General features: G+C 29.8%; 1 protein-coding gene across 2 annotated transcripts; it reads right to left on the bottom strand.

Annotated features, from left to right (window-relative positions):
* Positions 1–3,428: 3,428 nt before the first annotated feature.
* On the bottom strand, positions 3,429–19,241 carry LOC123302338. Of its 2 annotated transcripts, none has more exons than XM_044885229.1 (8): positions 19,199–19,241; positions 18,673–18,914; positions 15,668–15,921; positions 12,294–12,375; positions 11,182–11,621; positions 7,428–7,712; positions 5,053–5,273; positions 3,429–3,803 (listed from the first exon to the last, which is right to left on the bottom strand). In XM_044885229.1, exons 1-8 carry the CDS (start codon positions 19,199–19,201, stop codon positions 3,429–3,431), a joined length of 1,902 nt encoding a protein of 633 aa, XP_044741164.1. In that variant the 5' UTR covers positions 19,202–19,241. The 2 variants fall into 2 exon arrangements, with proteins under 2 accessions (XP_044741164.1, XP_044741163.1); XM_044885228.1 differs by lacking the exon at positions 19,199–19,241 and adding an exon at positions 19,003–19,191.
* Positions 19,242–20,098: the final 857 nt, after the last annotated feature.

Genomic DNA, 20,098 nt, shown 5'->3' with positions numbered 1-20,098 from the left:
TCTCCATTCTTTTACTGGCTGTGACACAACGTGTGCATATTTTAATAAAGGTAAAAACTCATTCATAAAAAATTTTTACAAGAAAGCCGATTTGCCATAAAAAGCTGAAAAATTCATGCTTGCAAAACAGAACGTAGAAACCATCCTACTTGCAGAAAAACATGCCTGCTCCAATTCTACGGTGCTGCTTTAACTTGCAAAAGTATATATAGGTACAATATGTTTGTCTCAGGTACAATGAAAATTAATTTAAAGAAAAATTTTGGATTAGCTTCGCTTATACCATCATGCCTGCCAGCAAACCAGATTATGGCTAGACGATCATCTCATATAGCCGAAAAATTGGGGTTGGAAAGAAAAGGAATCCGATAAAATTTTGATTCCCAAAACAAAAAATTGTAAACCGATATGCCCACCACAGTTGCTAGACAGCATATTTTGTGCATGCAAGAAGACTGGCTGTGGTTTGAGGTGCGACTGCAGACGAAATGGTCTATTTTGTTACCAAGTTTGTAAGCACTGCAGCATCAACGGTTTCAGCAATCGATTAGAATGTACTTCAGTTAATAACGAATACGTAAGCCTTGAAGATCAAAATGTTCAAGATGAAATCCTTGAAGACAAAGTTTTATATACATATATATATATTTTAGCTAAAAAAACTTCGTTAATGTATTAATTATTGACAAAAATTTATACAAATATAATAAATTTAAATTTGTATGACCAACAATCATTTTAAAGCAATTTTTTGTAAATACTTGTTCATCCAAAAATTATAATTTTTACTAGATTGATACCCGCCCACTTCACTGGGCTTAAAAGTAAAAACCACCGCTTTATAGCCTCCCTCTTTTGATATACAGTTTTCAATTTTGTAAATTGTAAAATAGTCATAATTCATTGAGTATATCAGAATAGTTGGCCATGATTTCATAATTTATGGTTCAAAATGATGATCATCTGCTCCATCTATAATCACCATTTTGAACCAAAAATTAAAGATTTCTGTAAAAATTTAAAAAATGGTAAGTGTCAAATTAAATTTTATTTTTTAAATATATTTTTATAAATTATAGTTCATGTGTTATTCTGATATATCAGCTATATTGTTGTACAATTTCATTAAAAACCATGCGCTAGTTTTAGCGTGAAAACGTAACAAACAAAGAAACAAAGATGCTTACTTTCACATTTATAATATATAGGGATTTTCATGGTGCTAATTTTTCAAATTAAGGTCAGATAAAAAATAAAAATTATCCAAAAAATTCTTAGAGAGGCCTAAAATATAAACAGTTCATAATTTAAATATCAAAATTCTATAGTAATTAATGTGAACAAATAAGCTTAAAAATATATTTTTTTATGGATAGCTGAAATTCAGGCCAAAATATGCGTTTTTTTTCTTCGAAGTCTTATATATAGAAAACGGTGAGGTTAGGCAAAAAATGTCAAGAGTCAAAAAGTGTTTAGAATGGGCCAAAATAAATTGTCATATAGTTTTTCAATCCAGTTTTTAATCAGAACCACAAAATAATTTTCGTCAATAACGAATTTTTGGCAAAAATACGTAATTTTTTTTCTAACACTTATTATATATTAAAAATAATGAGATTTGGTAAAAATTGTCAAAAGTCCAAAAATGCTAAAAATAGTCCAATAATAACATCTAATGACTTTCAAATTAAATTTTTGACCGGAACCACGAAATAATCTTTGTTTTCGTCAACAACCAGTTTTCGTAAAAAATACGCAATTTTTTTTCTCAAATGCTTATATCTCGAAAACGGTGTAGTTAATTAAATTGATGATTAAATGTCAATGATTAAAAAATATTTAGAATTGTCCAAAATATAAAATCCAGTAGTTTTTTTTAAATGTTTGATAAAGAGAATATGGTGTCCGGGAGTAGGGAATTTTTGCCCCACCGTATGGGCGTAAATCGAAAAAGCACAAGCACTCATGTATATGACATTTTCGAGTACACTCAGACAAACATTTTCCACCGACTCCCATAAAAATCTACTGACGATGAGACTAGCCTGGGTCAAATGCTTCATTTCCTACAGTAAATAAAATACTTTTATTTAAAATTGTCTACGCTTTATAAAAGATTTGTAATTTTTACCTCTGGTGGATAAAATGAATAATCTCCACCTTTTTTAGGCTAATTTAAGAATAACCTTTAAACCACCATTAGGACATTATTTATATATTTTTATTTGAACACAAATATCAATTTTTTGCACCTACTTGCTTTATGATCTGATCAAAATATACAAAAAAAAACTGTTAAGCAGCAGAGTTCCATCACTAACCAAATGGAATTGTGTTGGTTTTTTAAACTTTCCTAATTTAATAATAATAATAATGGGGTCTAACCTCCGTTTTTCAGGTATCTATCCTTAACAGGGGCCACCCACAATTATTTTTAATATTTATTTATTATTAAACTAGATTCGTATATACAATTAACTTTATAATGTGGGTGGAGTCTGTTGCTTCGTTCTTATACAAGCGACGAAAATATGGGCAATTTATCGCCCCATTAATTATAATTATAATTGGTCACACTGCTACTGCCTGAATTCGAATCCTCAAACTCCCATTCAGTAGCCTAACGAGTCAAGTCCATTGTTTTTTAACCAGCACGGCTACTGATCCCGTTCACTTTCCTAATTTATTAAAAATAATGCAAGCACTGAAATTCAACACTTTCTATACAGAGTATTTCAACAATTAACTCAGTCAATTGTTTGTTTTCACTTGTTTTTATTAACTATTACTATCGTCCTCGTATACGTAAATTAGACTAACTCACACAATTCAATCAACGTGTGATATGTTCGTACGAAGGTGCGCACGCCTCCAAATTGCGCATTTTATGAGCAATAACTTTTAAATTCGACAACCAATTGGTCTAAAATCTATCACAAGGACTAGTCTTCATGAAGTTATCTTATTATATATTAAAAATAATGAGATTTGGTAAAAATTGTCAAAAGTCCAAAAATGCTAAAAATAGTCCAATAATAACATCTAATGACTTTCAAACAATTGGTCTAAAATCTATCACAAGGACTAGTCTTCATGAAGTTATCAGAACCAAAGATATTGTAATAGTAATCAGAACACTTGAAAATCAACTACTCTTCTGGAGCCGTTATTTGGAGACCGTGCACAACCTGGATCTTGAACCTCACCAGGCTAGTAGGCAGAACAAATACTATGATATTTCAGGTTCCTCATAAAGAATGCAAGACTCTTGCGAAATTCAGGCTCGACTCTCTGAATATAATAAAATTTTCTATATCTGCGATTGACTAACCAAAATTTCACTGTTTCTTGGTCCATAAAATAAAGATATAAAACTCATAAATTTGAATATATATTATATATAATTTTGATTTATTAAAAACTAATTATTATTGCACAATATATTCTTTATAATTTCGAACAGATTTTAATTGTTTTTTAATTTGTTTAATCAGATCCAATGGTTGCACAAGTATGGAAATTTCTTTTCCAATAGCATTAAGTCGATCACGTACTTCATTATTTTTATAAAAGAGATTCAATGGTCTACCATTTATTTCAGTCAGAACCCAATTTGTAAATGATAGTTGATCACATGTGGTGGCGCGTTGTGAGAGTCCATGACGCGCTGCTAAACTATTTGCTAAAACTTGTTTTATCACAGCGGTGTTCTGTTCTTGAACAATTCCTAATGGTTGTCCATCCATGTCACGTTGTATCACAAATATTTTACCAAATGGTACTCTTTTTATAATTACAGTCACCTGAAACAAATATTATCAAATTATTTTTCTTCAAGTCGTATCCAGTTATACTCCAATCATCTTGGGGTTTCACCTCGGAATCTAACTCGGAATAAGCTGAATTTTCGTACAAACCTTTATTTTGTTAGTGCAAATGTTGTCTCAAAAGTCACATATGTACACGCGTGCGCGTCCTTATACCGATCGTATTAACATTTATTATAAAAGTTGTAGTTGATAAAATTTTCTACAAATTTTGTCTGAAACTGAGAGCTCCATGTTCTGCGCCCCCTATTTCAAAAAAGGTCCAACGTACAAAAAAAGTTTCAGGCAAAATTTGTAGAGACTTTTTATTCACAAAAAACTGATTTTCGCGACCTTTGAATTTAATCTAAGGACGCGCACGCGTGACCATCCAGACCATATGTGACTTTTGAGATAATATTTGTACTATCAAAATAAAGGTTTGTACAAAAATTCAGCTTAGTCCGTTAGATTTCGAGGTTGATCACTTTTTTTAACTAAGATGATCGATTTCTTATTAATTTTCAGATTAAATTATAATAGGTGTTATAGAGAAGGCGCTGCGGGGTATTCATAGATTGAGGTTTAGATTCTTGTCTAAAATATAAAAAAATTCGTGACCGGCAGACTCAAATCACTAAGGTTATATTCCCCCTACATTAAAAATTTTTTTATTATTACCCTTTGTTTAATATGAATTCTTGACTTGAACTCTTTTCGAGCTTTAAAAAACACGAAAAAAAAATCCGTTGACGTCAAGCACTTCTGCTGTTCTTAAACAGCTCAAAATGGTTCATGGAGTAGTGGCCAGGGATGATCCAACCCTTTTTCGGTATCACAACGGAACCTATGGTCCAAGTGTGTCCCACCCCAGGACAGCCACTCTAACCTTACCTAACCTATCACAATTAGGAGGGGCTATAGCCCAATCTAATTAAGGATCAACCTCGAAATGAAAGATAATAAGCTGAATTTTCGTATATGGCTTCATTTTGGCGTAAAAAAATCAGTTTTTAGCGATGAGCTCGATTTCTATTGCTCCAATTGCATGTTTTGAAGCCGGCGCTAACCATATCTATAGCTAAAAATGAATTATTTCGCGTCGACTTCACAACGTAATTTAATTTGAGTCGGTTCGGTACTTTATTAAAATTATTATTTTTTTACTTTTTTGTACATTTTTCGTCGGTTTTATCTTTTGAAAGAATAAATATAGGATAAACTCTAAAAATAAGAGGATACTTACATATTGATTGAATGATGAAGCTCTTCGTAAATGTTTATGAGCTTCAACAGCTGTCTGCACATAAACTCCTTCAATATTAATAATTTGATCCCCGATATGTAATAGATTATATAACATTGGATTGTCCTTTTGTCGCCAACCAGCAACCCATACGCCACCAAAGACATCAATCAATGCAATAGCATTGTTACAATCTTTGCGACTCAATTGTATCCGTACACCTGTAGGAGAATTAAAATAACATTTTTAGCCCGAATAATAGATACAGATATGCGTCTGCAAGTGGATATAATACATTTTGATATCGAATATCGGTTGGGCAACCTCCGAGTTCTTGTTCTACAAAGTACTCTTTTTTTATTTTTGTCCAGTAACACAAAAAAAAAAAATACGTTTTAACAAAATTTGTCACTAATAAAAAGTTATAAACCATCAAATTTTCGTACGAAACGTTGTTCTTTGTCAACAAAAAAACAATCCTAGTTTTTGAGAATAAAGTGGCTTTGAAGACCTGAAGTTAAAGTCAAAAAGTGTATACAAGGTACAAAAACACATAGAATTTTAGTTTTGAGAGTAACATTTTTATTGAAAAATCAATTAATTAAGTTTTTTTGTTTTTACTTAATTTATGTTTAGTTTGCGTATAATCGAATTTGGAACCAATAGCTCATTTGAAAATTTTTACTTTCTGATTATGGAATTTCTCAAAATTTTTATCATCATCTGACGCTTTGAACAGGGGGCTGAAAGAGTGAGGGATGTTATCCCTAAATTTTATATGAAGTTTAGTACCGTACAAAAATTTTAAAAATTATTTTACAGCTAAACTGCTAAGACTATTCGAAATTTTGTTAATTTTTCTTGAAAACGAGCTACAAAAAGTTCCTATACGAGGTTCTTGAAACAAGATTTGCGCTCTCCAAGCAAAATAATAAATTGGCCACAAATAAAACGTAATAAAAAATCGGCCACATCGGGGGGTGCTTAACCATCTTTTTGGGGGTAGTGGGGATTTTTAAACACTTTTTTACAAATTACAAAAAACTATACATTAAATAAATAAAAAAGTTCTACCTGACTTAAGGAAGTTCCCTCACCAGTAATAGAAAAAAATTAATTAGTAGAAAATGATCCAAATTTTTAGTATGTTGTAGTTAACGATACATATTATTAAATAAAAAAAAAATTTGGGTATCTTATCGATCAATTAAGAGAGTAATTAATTAATTAAAAATACACTAAATAACATAGCATGGTATGAGAATGGTATGTTATTTAGTGTATTTTTAATTAATAAAAACTCTCTTAATTAATCGATAAGATACCCAAATTTTTTTATTTTTTTAATAATATGTATCGTTAAGTACAACATACTAAAAATTTGGATCATTTTCTACTAATTTATTTTTTTCTATTACTGGTGAGGGATCCTCCTTAATTGTGTACATTTCAGTTTTGTTTTTTCGACTTTCTAGCTTCAAAATTGACCGAGATATGCCAATTTTATAAGCAGTTAGAGATAGAAAAGTTTAAATGTAAAAGTTATTCCTTATAAAAAAATAAACAACTTTTGTTTGAAATATTTTTTCTGTAAACATTACGGTTTACCCGTGAATGCGTTTCAAAATTTTGAAATAAAAATTTTCGAAAATATTTTATATAAAGTTTTTTCATTTTTCAAAAGATTACTAGTATATTCAGATCACAAATGACAAATATGCAACTCCCTATCTTTTATAGTTTTGGAGAAAACGTATACAAAATTTTTGTCCTAATTTGCGACCTCACGTTGTTAATTTTTTTTGTAAGGAATAACTTTTACATTTAAAATTTTGTTGTATCAATAACGGTTTACAAGATTGATAATTTTTCATTTGATTGAATGCACCATTTTAAAAAACATTAACAGCAAAAAATGCACCCTTTTAAAACTGGCTTTGTGTAATTTAAAGAAAACGATAAGTTTTAATTTAACTTTCAAATGATAAATTTGATTTCTTGGAAAATAATTCTTGCGCCCCGGGTACGATTTCAAAGTTCTTAAAAAAATATAAAATAACTTTTTTTCATCCTTTCAACCTTCGGTATAAAGTGGTAGGGGGTGATAAAAAATTTCCACCTTCTTTTTCAGAAACTGCAATGTACAAGCATTCGAATGGGTTGTAGATTATCCCGATTACACCATTTTTATCGGTTGTTTGAAATTTCGTATATTTGAATTATTTTAAAAGGGGCAATACCAAGTCTATTTCCAGTTTTTACTTTGTCAACATAATAACCGATTCGTCATTATAGCCGGATTTGACTGTATCAACCAGGCCTGTACAAATTTTTTCTTCACAGTTTAAAAAAAATTCATAAACTACTTTACTTACCAGACGGATGTTTAATTTCCTTTTGTAATCGTAAAACTTGTTGTTCACGTAAAGTTAATTGCGTCATTTCTCTACTTATACTATTAATAGCTGCTTGTGTATTTGATGTGGCCCGATCCCGTTGTTGTTGGGACTGTGGTTGTTGAGAGTGTGGTTCAGGTTCCAATGTTGTATCGGCATGCCGTGAGCCAATGTCTAATATTGATGAGTCTTTCCGTCGACCAAACGGTCTTGTTTCAAATGAACGGTTATTTGTTGATACAGTTGCGTTGTTACCACAGATATCTAAAAAAATAATTTAGGATAATAAAACTGCAACACACACCTATTTTGTTACATTTTAGTGGCAACTTCTAGGTGAAACCTTTTGAGCTTGATGTACAAAATTACTTAAATGAATGGAGAAGCAAATGGTAAAGTTGCAACAAAAATAGTAAAAGGTGGTTACTATTTTTGCGAATAGGTATCACAAGCGATTACTGGTATCTCAGTGAAAATTGTGCATTTGATCGTTCTTGGAAAGGCACCGAAGGCAACTGTGGCGCTGTACACTTGTCATATGGTAACAAAAGTCCCAGAATCATTCACTGACTATATATTGTGGTCATTCGATCCATATACTATTCTATGAGTCATTAGTATGGTGGACAGCACTAATAAAGGGAATCTACCAAAAAGTATTGGGTAAAGTTAACATCCATTCTAATTTCGGAATGTCTAGAAACAAAACCATCTAAGGTACTTGAGGTAATTATGCACCTCCTGTCAACTGACTTCTTTCATAAAGTGTTGCAGAAGTACCATATTATCGGACAACACTTTCTTTTTATTTAACATTATATGGTATGATATTTTGGACAATTCTAAGCATTTTTTTATTCTTAAAATTTTTTACTCAACCTGACCGTTTTCAAGATATAAGCATTTGAAAAAAAATCTAAATTTTCACCGAAAGCTCTTTTTGGCCAAAATAAAGATTATTTTGTGATTCCGGTCAAAAATTTAATTTGAAAGCCATTAGGATTAGTTTTTGAACAATTCTAAACATTTTTTGACCAATGATAATTTTTACCAAATCTCACTGTTTCCGATATATTGTTAGGCCCTGGACGGCGTTATCCTTAAAAACGTAGTTCTAACACACTAAGTCAATCAAATTATTATTATTAAGTAATAATATTTTAATAATGTTATAACCAAAATTGTAATAGTAACATGGTTTGATTTATTTAGCTGGTCAGCAAAATTAATATTTAGTATTTAAAATTTACGTCACAATATTTCATATGTTGACCTAAATGTTTTATATTTAAAGGCAAGCTAAATATTCAAAAATCATACAGTAATTATACAAACTTAGACATCAACTTGATAATACAGTGATTATACAATCTTAAACGTTAACAACACTATACAGTAATTAATACAGTTTCAAGTTACAACTTCAACTTAATTAGTAATCGAACAAAACAAGTTTTAAACCTTAAATTAAAATTTTATTTTCTCTCAACACGAATCTTCACAAATTTTATTATACATTATCCTACTTTAACCCCCCAAATTCCTATTCCCAAACGAGAACATTAAATTATGCAGAAAGTTTTACTGGATTTGGATATGGCTAACCAAATTCCTGAAGGAAACTGTGAAGTGTAATTGTTCTCGGAACCATCAAATGGACAATCCAGAAACTTGTCGAAGTTGGAAGTGGATATTAAGCCATTGGTCACTGGAATCATGGAAATTTATAATGGAAACAACGTATACACTATACACCCCCCCCCCCGTTCTATTATATCTTATCTTATATTTCCCCTCCCTGGCGTCTTGCTGAATGACGACATTTGTGGATAGAAGCAACGTATTTATGGTATCTCAAAACCAAATACTTCAAAACCTTCTACCATATGTTATAAAAACTTCTGAGTGTATTCTTAAACCGACCAATGTAGTTCGACAACGACAACAAGTAATGGAAAATTCAAAATGGTTCACATTTCTTTAACCCCACGAAATTCAATTCTACAACTCTACTAAACCTAATCAACACGATCATCCAAATTCTAAAATATTCAATTCTACAACTCTAATAAACCTCATCAACACAATCATCCAAACTCGACGAGATTCAATTCTACTACTTCAACTAGAACCTATTAACAATCAACGAAATCTCATCAATAATTTAAAAAAAATCTCAAATCGGATTTTAATTATGTATAAACTTACAAATTTCTATCATAATAATTTTTTTCTTCAATTCAAGGACAATCATGTTTACTATTTTTTTTCTATAAACGCACAATTGAAAATATTTTTCAAATTCACAAATATTTTACAAATTAATATTTATACAAATAGTAAAACGTAAATTTTTTCTTAGTTGCATAATAATTCATTCATTTATATATCACGTTTCAACTCATTATGTACTTTATAAAATTAAACTGTTAATAATACTTAAAACTTAAAACGTTTTAAACCAAATTAATTTAATTTATTAACAATTTCATTATTCATCACAATGTAGTAAATTTCTATTCTATTTTTATTCTTTATGATTGATTTAACGAAGTTATCCTTATAGTGTTCTCAAGTTTTCTTTATTTTTTAATTTTTCTTTAAGGGATAACATTACTTCTGAGTTAGATGAAAAATAATTTGCAATTATTTTCCCTCTAAAAAAAGTCGGAAGGTGTGTTAGGCCCTGGACGGCGTTATCCTTAAAAACGTGGTTCTAACACACTAAATCAATCAAATTATTATTATTAAGTAATAATATTTTAATTATGTTATAACCAAAATTGTAATAGTAACATGGTTTGATTTATTTAGCTGGTCAGCAAAATTAATATTTAATATTTAAAATTTACGTCAAAATATTTCATATGTTGACCTAAATGTTTTATATTTAAAGGCAAGCTAAATATTCAAAAATCATACAGTGATTATTACAACTTAGAGTTACAACTTTAACTTAAATTAATAATTTCAAAACCAGTGATAAATTAAATATAAAATATCTTAAAACATCGTATAAATTAAAATAAAGAAATACCGAAAGAAAATATCTGTGTTTAATTGGTAAAGACATCGTATTTATCTCAAAAGGATTCAAGTCTCTCCTTTTAAAATATTAAGATTTTTGGTGGCAGCCAGGCAGCCAAGTTATCAAATATTTTAATTAACGATTTAAATTTATATTTTGGACTATTCTAAGCAATATTTTTGTATTATTACCATTTCTCAAAATTTTCAAGATTTAAGAGATTCGATCACAATCATACAATAATTGTACATTTTATTAGTAACAAAATTTTAGTTAAAAAAAAAAAATTTAATGCTTTATATCGAAAACAGTGAAGTTTAGTGAAAATTTTCAAGAGTCAAAAAATGTTTAGAAGTGTCAAAAATATGAAATCGAATGACTTTCATAGATTAAATTTTTGACCGGAACCACAAAATAATCTTTATTTTCGTCAATAACGAATTTTCGGCGAAAAATCCGATTTGTTTTCAAATGCTTATATCTCGAAAACGGTGAGGTTTTTAATGTCGAATAAAAAGAATGTGGTATCCGGAAATAGGATAATTTTGTCCCACTTTAAGAGTGTAAAGAACTTTAGTTCGTATGAATATAATTTTGTTGAGTACATTCAGGCCAATATTTTCCACTGGCTCTCATAAAAATCTACTGGTGAAGAGTCGATTCCTGGGAAATGCTTTATTCCCTCGATTAGTACATGATACTTACTTAAAGAATGTACTGATTGTTGGCTAAACGGTCCATCTCCATTTAAATGCCTTCCTCCATTACTATCTTGTTGTAGTCTAGACTCACTAATATCTGGTACAAACACACAATCATAATGTGAACACTCATCCAAACTACCATTGTATTCAATGTAGGACTCATTTGTATCTGCAGTATCTACAGTGTTATTTGTCAATTGAATAGCTGTTGATGTTGACGTCAAGGTTGTATCAGTATTTAAACTAGTTGTCGGTATATCAAAATTAAATATTTGTGTCGTTTGAGAAGAAGATAATAGATGTGCACTTTGTGGTGCAGATCGTGTAGCTGTTGGTGGAGGCGTCTGTGTATCGTTGGCATTTGTTAGTTGAATCACTGTTATGTATGATTCATCTAGATTTGATACGGATGTTAAGTTTCTGCGTGTGATTTCACTTTCACTGAAATTTAATTTAAATAATTAAAAATAAGCAATTGACTGTGTTAATTATATAAATACTCTAAAGAAAACAGAAAGATTTATTGTGAAGAATATAATGGTGGCCATGTTTTAAACAAAATTTTTTAAATAAAAAAATTTTTGCCGAAAATTGACCTTTTTGGATCCTTTAATATTATCCCTAGATCATCTATTACTACATATGCACATCGTGTACCAAGTACGTACATTCTTGCTTCACAAAGATGATTGAACAAAGTAAATAACACAATATTCAAACAACTTACAGAGAAAAACAATAATAAATCGAATTATATAATGATCTGCTTGTTTATATTTCACATCTCTTATAAATTTATTTTATGTTATTCTATTTCAAAACAAAATTTTTCAGTAAAAAAATTTAGAAGTAATTTGTTCAAAATATACGGTTGTATATTATTCAAAGGTTTAGTACATGTAAAGTAAGACTAAATATGACAATTTGGCGGCAAAATATGTACTTAAATGAAACTTTGTTAAATAACTTTATCTTGGCACTACTTGCAACATATTTTTGTGTCACAAAAAACACACATTTCACATATATCTCTATGTAAATTCGTGCGATTTTTGTGACACAGAGTATACATGCCGAGTATAAAATATCCTTGAAATATGAAAATGTGCTAACCAGTTTGTTTGGGACGGAGTGTTCATTCTGATATCACAGTTAATTGAAGACGGGGGCTCGGCTGGATTACTTGTTTCAGAATCTGTAACATTAAAAATATAATATACAAATTTAATGAATTTTTTTTCCTGGGTGTAGTTTTCAGCATATATTACAAGAGTTTGGATTTTGGGAATAAATTTTTTCATGTGAGCCCTTAATCATTTGCATTTTCCTTATACAGAGTATTTTCAACCCAAAATGCCTCAGTTAATCGACCATGCTCTGCATCAATTGGAGATATTTTCTACTGTCGGCTTTGATCAGTAGTGATTTATTGATACTCGTTCTCGCAATTGGTAAAAAATAGAGGGACATTTTAATTGACTGTTGGAAACATATTTTTAAAAATAATAATACAGAAATCGATTACAAGACAATGTATTACAATGTATACGTTTTTCGAAAAGATTAAATTATTAAATTTTTTATTAAGTTTTTTTATAAGAAACAACTTTCTAATTATGGTAAAAGTTCAGTTTAGGTACTGTTCTTAGAAGGTCAGAAAAAACAAAATTTAAAGCTTTTCTTTAATTAACGAAAATAATTATAATATTTCATTGTCATTTTCATTACCTTAAGGTATTTGCAAATTATCTTACCAAACCACCTCCAAAAAAAGGAGAATCGCCAGAATCGACGAAAACAAATTTTTTTTCTCGTTGTGACACTACTTTTTAAATGATGAAGACCTTGAAAATTTGAAGTGGATATTTTGATATTTAAAGGTCGCTCAGAATTTTTTTAAATTGCTAAGTAGAGTACTTTATATCAAAAGTACTCTTTTTGGAAATTTAAAAAGCTTCTGGGCGACTTTTAAATATCAAAATATCGACTTTGAATTTTCGGTATCTTTATCATTTTTATAACGAGAAAAAAAATTTCTTTAACTTACGAAACGATTTTCTTATTGTTGAAATACCCTGTATAGAAAGTGTTGAATATCAGTGCTTGCATTATTTGTTATAAATTAGAAGAGTTTAAAAAACCAACAGAATTTTTATTTATTTGGTTTTCAAAAATTTTCTAAAATATTTTAAAATTTTATGAATTTTTTACTCGAAAACTGGAGGGTTTAGAGAAAAATATCTAAGAACATTTTTTGTTACTTTTGACCCCAATTATATGATACAATTTCGAAGCGATTCGGTCAATATTACTGATTTGTTTAAACATAATTCTATCAGGTTACCCATCTTCATGCTCAATGACGAATTTTTCGGGGTCTATATGCACAATCCTGACATGGCACGACATCGATATAATGATGAGAATCAAATTTCCTTGTTTATAAAAAGCGTTATAGCTTGAAAATTTTTCAACCGATTTTGATAACCCGTAGTAGTTTTTACTCGAGATAGAATGTACTTTGATAATAACTGTAAGAAAGTAATTGTTCTTGAGAATTTGTTCCATAAAAAAAACTGTAAAAAACATGTAAAAAATGGGTAAATCTTAGATAACTTTTAAAAAAGCCCTAATTTTTTTGAAGAAAGTATAGATAAATATATATATTCGGAAAGCACAATGTTTCTAGTTTTCAAAGCCATTAAGCAATCGAAAATCGGTTACAAATTGACGGAGTTGCATTTTTTTTAGTGCGCGCAGTACACGAAAAACGGTTTTTCCACAATCACTGGAAAATTTGGGGGTGTTAGACAATTTTGAAACACATTTTCATGGTGTACTCACCAAGACCTACAACGTATGTTAAGTCGCTCAAAAAATGCTTCCAATTTTTTTTTTTTTTTTTTTTTTTGTGGCACAATGTAATTTAACACCTAAAGTGATAAAAAATAACAGTGAAGTTTCGTAATTATTTTCGTTAATTGAAAAAAAAAAGTTAATTTTTCACCATTTCTGTAAACTGATTCGTTATCTGCGTAAAAAGTGCTTTAATCTGGGTTTTCTCGATATTTTTCTGGGTTTTCTAGTATTTTAAAGAAGAGTCGCAAAACTGAACGTTTAACTAAATTTCCTGTAACTCTTACCATTTCTGAGAACGAATCTGGATAATCCACTCCATATTTTGGATTTTAGAACGGGTGTACAGATGGTCTTTAACACTCGTTATATCCTACGTAATGACATCAAATACTCTTTCAAATAAAATTAATGATAATCTAGGGTTATTGATTTCTTACATTTCTCGAAGCACGAAAATTAAGGGAGTTATAGTGTAAAGAAAGTTTCTCGTACATTTTTTTTAACCAATTAATTTACCACGGGAACTAAAATGAATGCTTGCCACTTTCCAATTTACCTTCTTTGGGTACTGACAACTTGCTCAAATATACATTATTAAAAGTATGTATTTATCGATAAATTACTCGAAAAATAATAAGGACAAAAATTTAGCTCTTCTTCCGCAGAATATTTTATATTTAAAAATTTTTTTTGTAACACTATTATTTTTCGTGTTATTTAACGATATAGACAAAATATTTGTTGTTTTTTTTCGATTTTTTTCTTTTTTTTTTTTGCATTTAAATTGGAATATTTCAAAAAATTATATATATACGAATATGCTAGAACTTTTCGAGCATGTTGCCAGTACCTAAATAAAGTAAATTCGAGAGTGGCAAGCATTAATTTTAGTTCCTGTGGTAAATTCATCAGTTATTATGCTGAATAAAACATTCAAATTTCTTGTAAATGACTTGAAACTTTTTTTATTTTCAAGCCTTTTATTGTACTTTAAAAAGTGTGAAGGTATACTTTTTTAAAAAAAAGTCATACTTTTCAGTTATTTGAAGTTAAACACTTCGAATTTTAACCGTGAATAACTCGGAAAGTAATGACTTTTCGAAATATGTTTCAATGACACTTTTTGTTAAGAACTCATTCCTCTTACGATTCTCGTGGTCACCGTCAACATATATTTTTCCACCCTCTGGGCAAAAACACTACTCTGCATCATATAACTTTTGTTTCATGGAGTCTTATCTACTTATCGTCTAATTTTCAAGTCCATCGGAGTTAAACGGAAAAATTCAAATATTTAATTTTCATTTACTGGAGTATTAACTTCATATAAAATTAAGAGATAACATTTCTCCCGTCGATGTTTGCTAATTAGTCATTACAACGTTGTACATTTTTTCAAGAGTAGGTGTTCGATGCTATACTCTAGGTTCGTCACATGTTGTATACGCTAATTGATTTATCGAGTTCTTGAGTCGTTGAGTTTTATTTCCCGTCTCAGCTAAAGACAAGTTTCTCTAGCAGAAACTCTAATGATATCTCATCCACAAGTTTTTTATTTAAATTTAAGGTTCGGGTGCTCTTAATAGTTAACTTTGTATAATTAGAATTAAAAATAAAAAAATATTTACCATTTGTAGTAGTTGTATCAGTGAAATTAGTAATTGGTGTTAGTGTTGTCGGTACAACAACACATTCAGTTCCAGGTGGTATTGAGGGTGTTACCAAGGGCGGTGGAGGAGGCAATGGTGATGTTGGATCTCTTGTTGGCAATAAAATTGACTTAGCTTGTGGTAATACTGAATACATATTTTTACATGGTGACAATATTTTCATTTCAGTTAATTTTGATCTTAACGTATCCACCCAATCTATCATTGCTTCTCTAAAAAAATTAATTAAAATTAATTAATTATTCCTATACCTGATGAAAAATTAACAAGTTAGCATTAGTGGGGTTCATCCTACCCCAAATAGAATGGTGCATATATTTTGTGCATCGCATACATGTAACGACTAACCAAAAACAAGTGAAAACAAACAATTGACTGAGTTAATTGTTGAAATACCATGCATAGTCAGTGTTAATTTCTTTATCACATTACACATACAAACATGTGACACATACATAACTGATAATCAAGTATAGTACATATTATAAAATTTCCGCTAATTGGCGCCCTCACGGGTAAACAGTGATGTTTACGAAAAAATGTTTCAAACAAAAGTTGTTTAATTTTTGATAAGGAACATTTTTTATATTTAAACTTTTGCTCTATCTCTAACGGTTTACAAGATGGGTCCTACGGAACCTAGACCCAATTGACCTATGATGCTCATTTACGAACTTGACCTCACTTTTTACGTCCTGAGTACGCTGTAAAAATTTCAGCTCGATATCTTTTTTCGTTTTTGAGTTATCGTGTCCACAGACGGACGGGCGTACAACCGGAAATGGACTAATTAGGTGATTTTATGAAAACCTATGACAAAATTTTTAAGCGTTACAAACTTGGGACTAAACTTAATATACTATGTATATTTCATATATACATGGTATAATAAAACTAGAAAACTTTTTGTTCGTTAAAAATACTTAATATATGAATGCCTTAAACTTTAATATCTTTGATCATTTTGATCTCAGTCGAGGAAATAAGACATTTGACCCAGGAATCGACTCTTCGACAGTAAATTTGTATGGGACCTGATGGGAAATGTTGGTCTAAATGTACTCAACAGAATCATATTCATACGAACTTGTCCTTTTTCGATTTACGGCTATAAAATGGGTCAGAAGTACTCTATTTCTGGATACCACAATTTCCTTATTTAAAATTTAATAAAACTTAAAAAAATTGATCCTAAAAACAAAATTTTGCTATAGATGTTCATAAAATCTTAATTAGTCCATTTCCGGTTGTCTGTCTGATAACTCAAAAACGAAAAGAGATATCAAGCTGAAATTTTTATAGCGTGCTTAGGACGTAAAAATTAAGGTCGAGTTCGTAAATGAGCAATATAGGTCAATTGGGTCTTAGGTCTGTAGAACCCATCTTGTAAACCATTAGAGATATAATAAAAGTTGAACGTAAAAAATTTTCCTTTTAGAAAAAACTAAACAACTTTTGTTTGAAACATTTTTTCTTAAACATCACTATTTATCCGCGAGGGCGCGAATTACATAGTACGTGTTTATATGGGAGTATCAATTATGAATTTGTGACATGTATGTACGTGTTGCTATCTAAGAGTGGCTATATTTTTTACTTACGTGGTAAAAAACAATTGCGTAATCAACATTATCTATATATGGTATTTCAACAATTAACTCAATCAATTGTTTGTTTTCACTTGTTTTCGTTAAAAATACTCAACATCTACATTTCTAAAACTTTATTATCGATCGATTTCATAAAGTAATTTCTTACCCTCATTAGATGCCTTTAATATGCGTTTAATTAAAATGTGATTTTTTTTTGTTGCAAAATTTTAAACAACGCAGAATAGCATAATATTTAGAGGTAAAAAGGGGAAAGATGTTTAGAAGTTGACCAAAAGACTCTTTCTTGACACTAACTCAACTTACATACAAAGTAGGGATTTCGATAAGGACTCGTTTCCGCTCCAAAATAACGGACAACCGGAAATGGACTAATTAGATGATTTTAAGAACACCTATACCAAAATTTTGTTTGTAGCATCAATATTTTTAAATGTTATAAACTTAATTAAAATTAGTTAGTACACCTCGATATATATTTCATTTAAACGAAAGAAAGTGCTTCTTGTATGAGCTCTATGGCAAAACAGTTAAAATGTTACTGAAAATGGCAACATTTTGAGCAAAAATTGCATTTGAGGTAAAGTTTGGCGCCCTACAACTAATATTTATTGTAGTGTAAAAATATATTCTTTAAGTTTCATTTCAGAATATATAGAGATAACATCAAATCGTATGACTTCATTATTCCCGGGACGTAAATACGGTACGCGAAAAAAAGATTTTCTCTCATTCGAATCTCCTCCAAATTGCTGAAATCCCCTCCAAAATGCTAGAATGAATTAAAAAGTTGTTCTTTATAAATATACAAACATTTTTTGTTTGAAATATTTTTTTGTAAACCGAATAGTATAGACAGTAATTGATAACAAAAATGTAGCTTTTTGTGCTTTTGTTGGTCAAACAAAAAATGGCCTTTTATTTTGGTTAAAACTTTTCAGTCCGTTGTTGACAAAAAATTGCTTTTTTAATCAATAACAACTTTCTAATTTAAAATGTTCATCTATCGATTAACACTTATGGAGCAGAGTGATCTTTTCATTGAGCTTGAAAACCTAGATCAAGTTTAATGTCTGCGTACGATTTGCGCCTGCACAACATTCTTCTCTTGAAGCACTTTTACCAATAAAAGTTACTTTCAAGTTTCAAGCATATGTCAACTTAAAAAAAAAAACACCCTGTATATCAAATATATATGGGCAAATATATTCGTAAGCAATAATGTATCCAGCGTATCTCAAATTCAGTCAGATTTGTCGCATTAATGTGGGTTTGCGATTTCTTTTTGTTTAAATACGATTTATAAAGTCACCAAATACCAAATATTCAAAAAGAAATATATTTTGATTTTACCTTGTAGGTGCCAGTAAACGTACAACTCCTGAACTAAGCGTAATAACAAATTCATATTCCTTAAATTCCGAGCATATGGTCGAGGATACATGTAATGTATCATTTAAACATGAAATCCACATAGGTCGATGCATGACTGAGGTTTTTGAATCCGAATATGCTTCCAAATAGGCTTCGTTATCATCATGTATACAAAATACAAACCAGAATTTTTCTGGCTTTTGTGATATCCAAAATACAGTCTAAAAATTCACAAAAAAAAAAAAAAAATTAATTTTATTTATTTGTTATCGACTCATGATATTAATTGGTTTGATGTTTTTGTTATACTTGATTTGGTCCAGATTTTTCAGAAGTTGTAGAATTTACTTTGTTTAACCAAGCATTTTTATATATTTCACGAAATAAATGATTACTAAAATTATGCTCCGATGATGAATTACTCTCAGCCATTTAGCAAGACAAGTACATTTGTTATTTATAAATTTTACAGTTACAGTATTGACAGTTTGACAATGTTACCCACCATTTTTTCTACTTAATTAATTCCCACATAGACAATCGGTCGGTAATGCAGAATGTAAATACATATCCTATGATGATACATAATATGTTTGTATATAACTCACTGATCTATATAAAATACTGGATAGTTGGTAACGTCACAGAAAGCATGTACATATACAGCACACACTCATAGGTTTTTATTTTATACAGTTGGTAATTCGTTCATCGTGATATTTTTATACCATGTATATATGAAATATATCAAGGTATATTAAGTTTAGTCCCAAGTTTATAACGCTTAAAAATATTGATGCTATGAACAAAATTTTGGTATAGGTATTCATAAAATCACCTAATTAGTATATTTCCGGTTGTCTGTATGTCTGTCTATTTGTCATCACGATAACTCAAAAACGAAAAGAGTTATCAAGCTGAAATTTGAATAGCGTGCTTAAGACGTAAAAAGTGAAGTCGAGTTCGTAAATGAGTAACATAGGTCAATTGGGTCTTGGGTCCGTAAATCGTTGGAGATAGAACAAAAGTTTAAAAGTAAAAAATGTTCCTTATAAAAAAATAACTAGCTTTTGTTTTGAAACATTTTTTTCTAAACATCACTATGTACCCACGAGGGCGCAAATAAGGTGCAAATTTTATAGTATGTATTATATGGGAATATCAATTATGAATGTGTGGTTATCTAAGAATGGATATCTTTCTTTACGTACGTGACGTAAAGAAAAACAATTGTGTTATCAAAACTGTCTATACATGGTAATTAAATTCAACAGTTAACTCGTTCAATTGTTATGTTTTCACTTGTTATTATTACACATTTGTGTGTATTATACAGGGTGCTAGCTGAGATGGCTACAAATGGAAAACTTTTTTATTACAAATTTTGAAGGAAAGTGGTGAAAAA

The sequence above is a fragment of the Chrysoperla carnea genome, chromosome X (assembly GCF_905475395.1).
Source record: "Chrysoperla carnea chromosome X, inChrCarn1.1, whole genome shotgun sequence".
Taxonomy (NCBI): Eukaryota; Metazoa; Arthropoda; class Insecta; order Neuroptera; family Chrysopidae; genus Chrysoperla; species Chrysoperla carnea.
The sequence above is the reverse complement of the archived record's forward strand: the minus strand, read 5'-3'. Positions and strand labels throughout refer to the sequence as shown.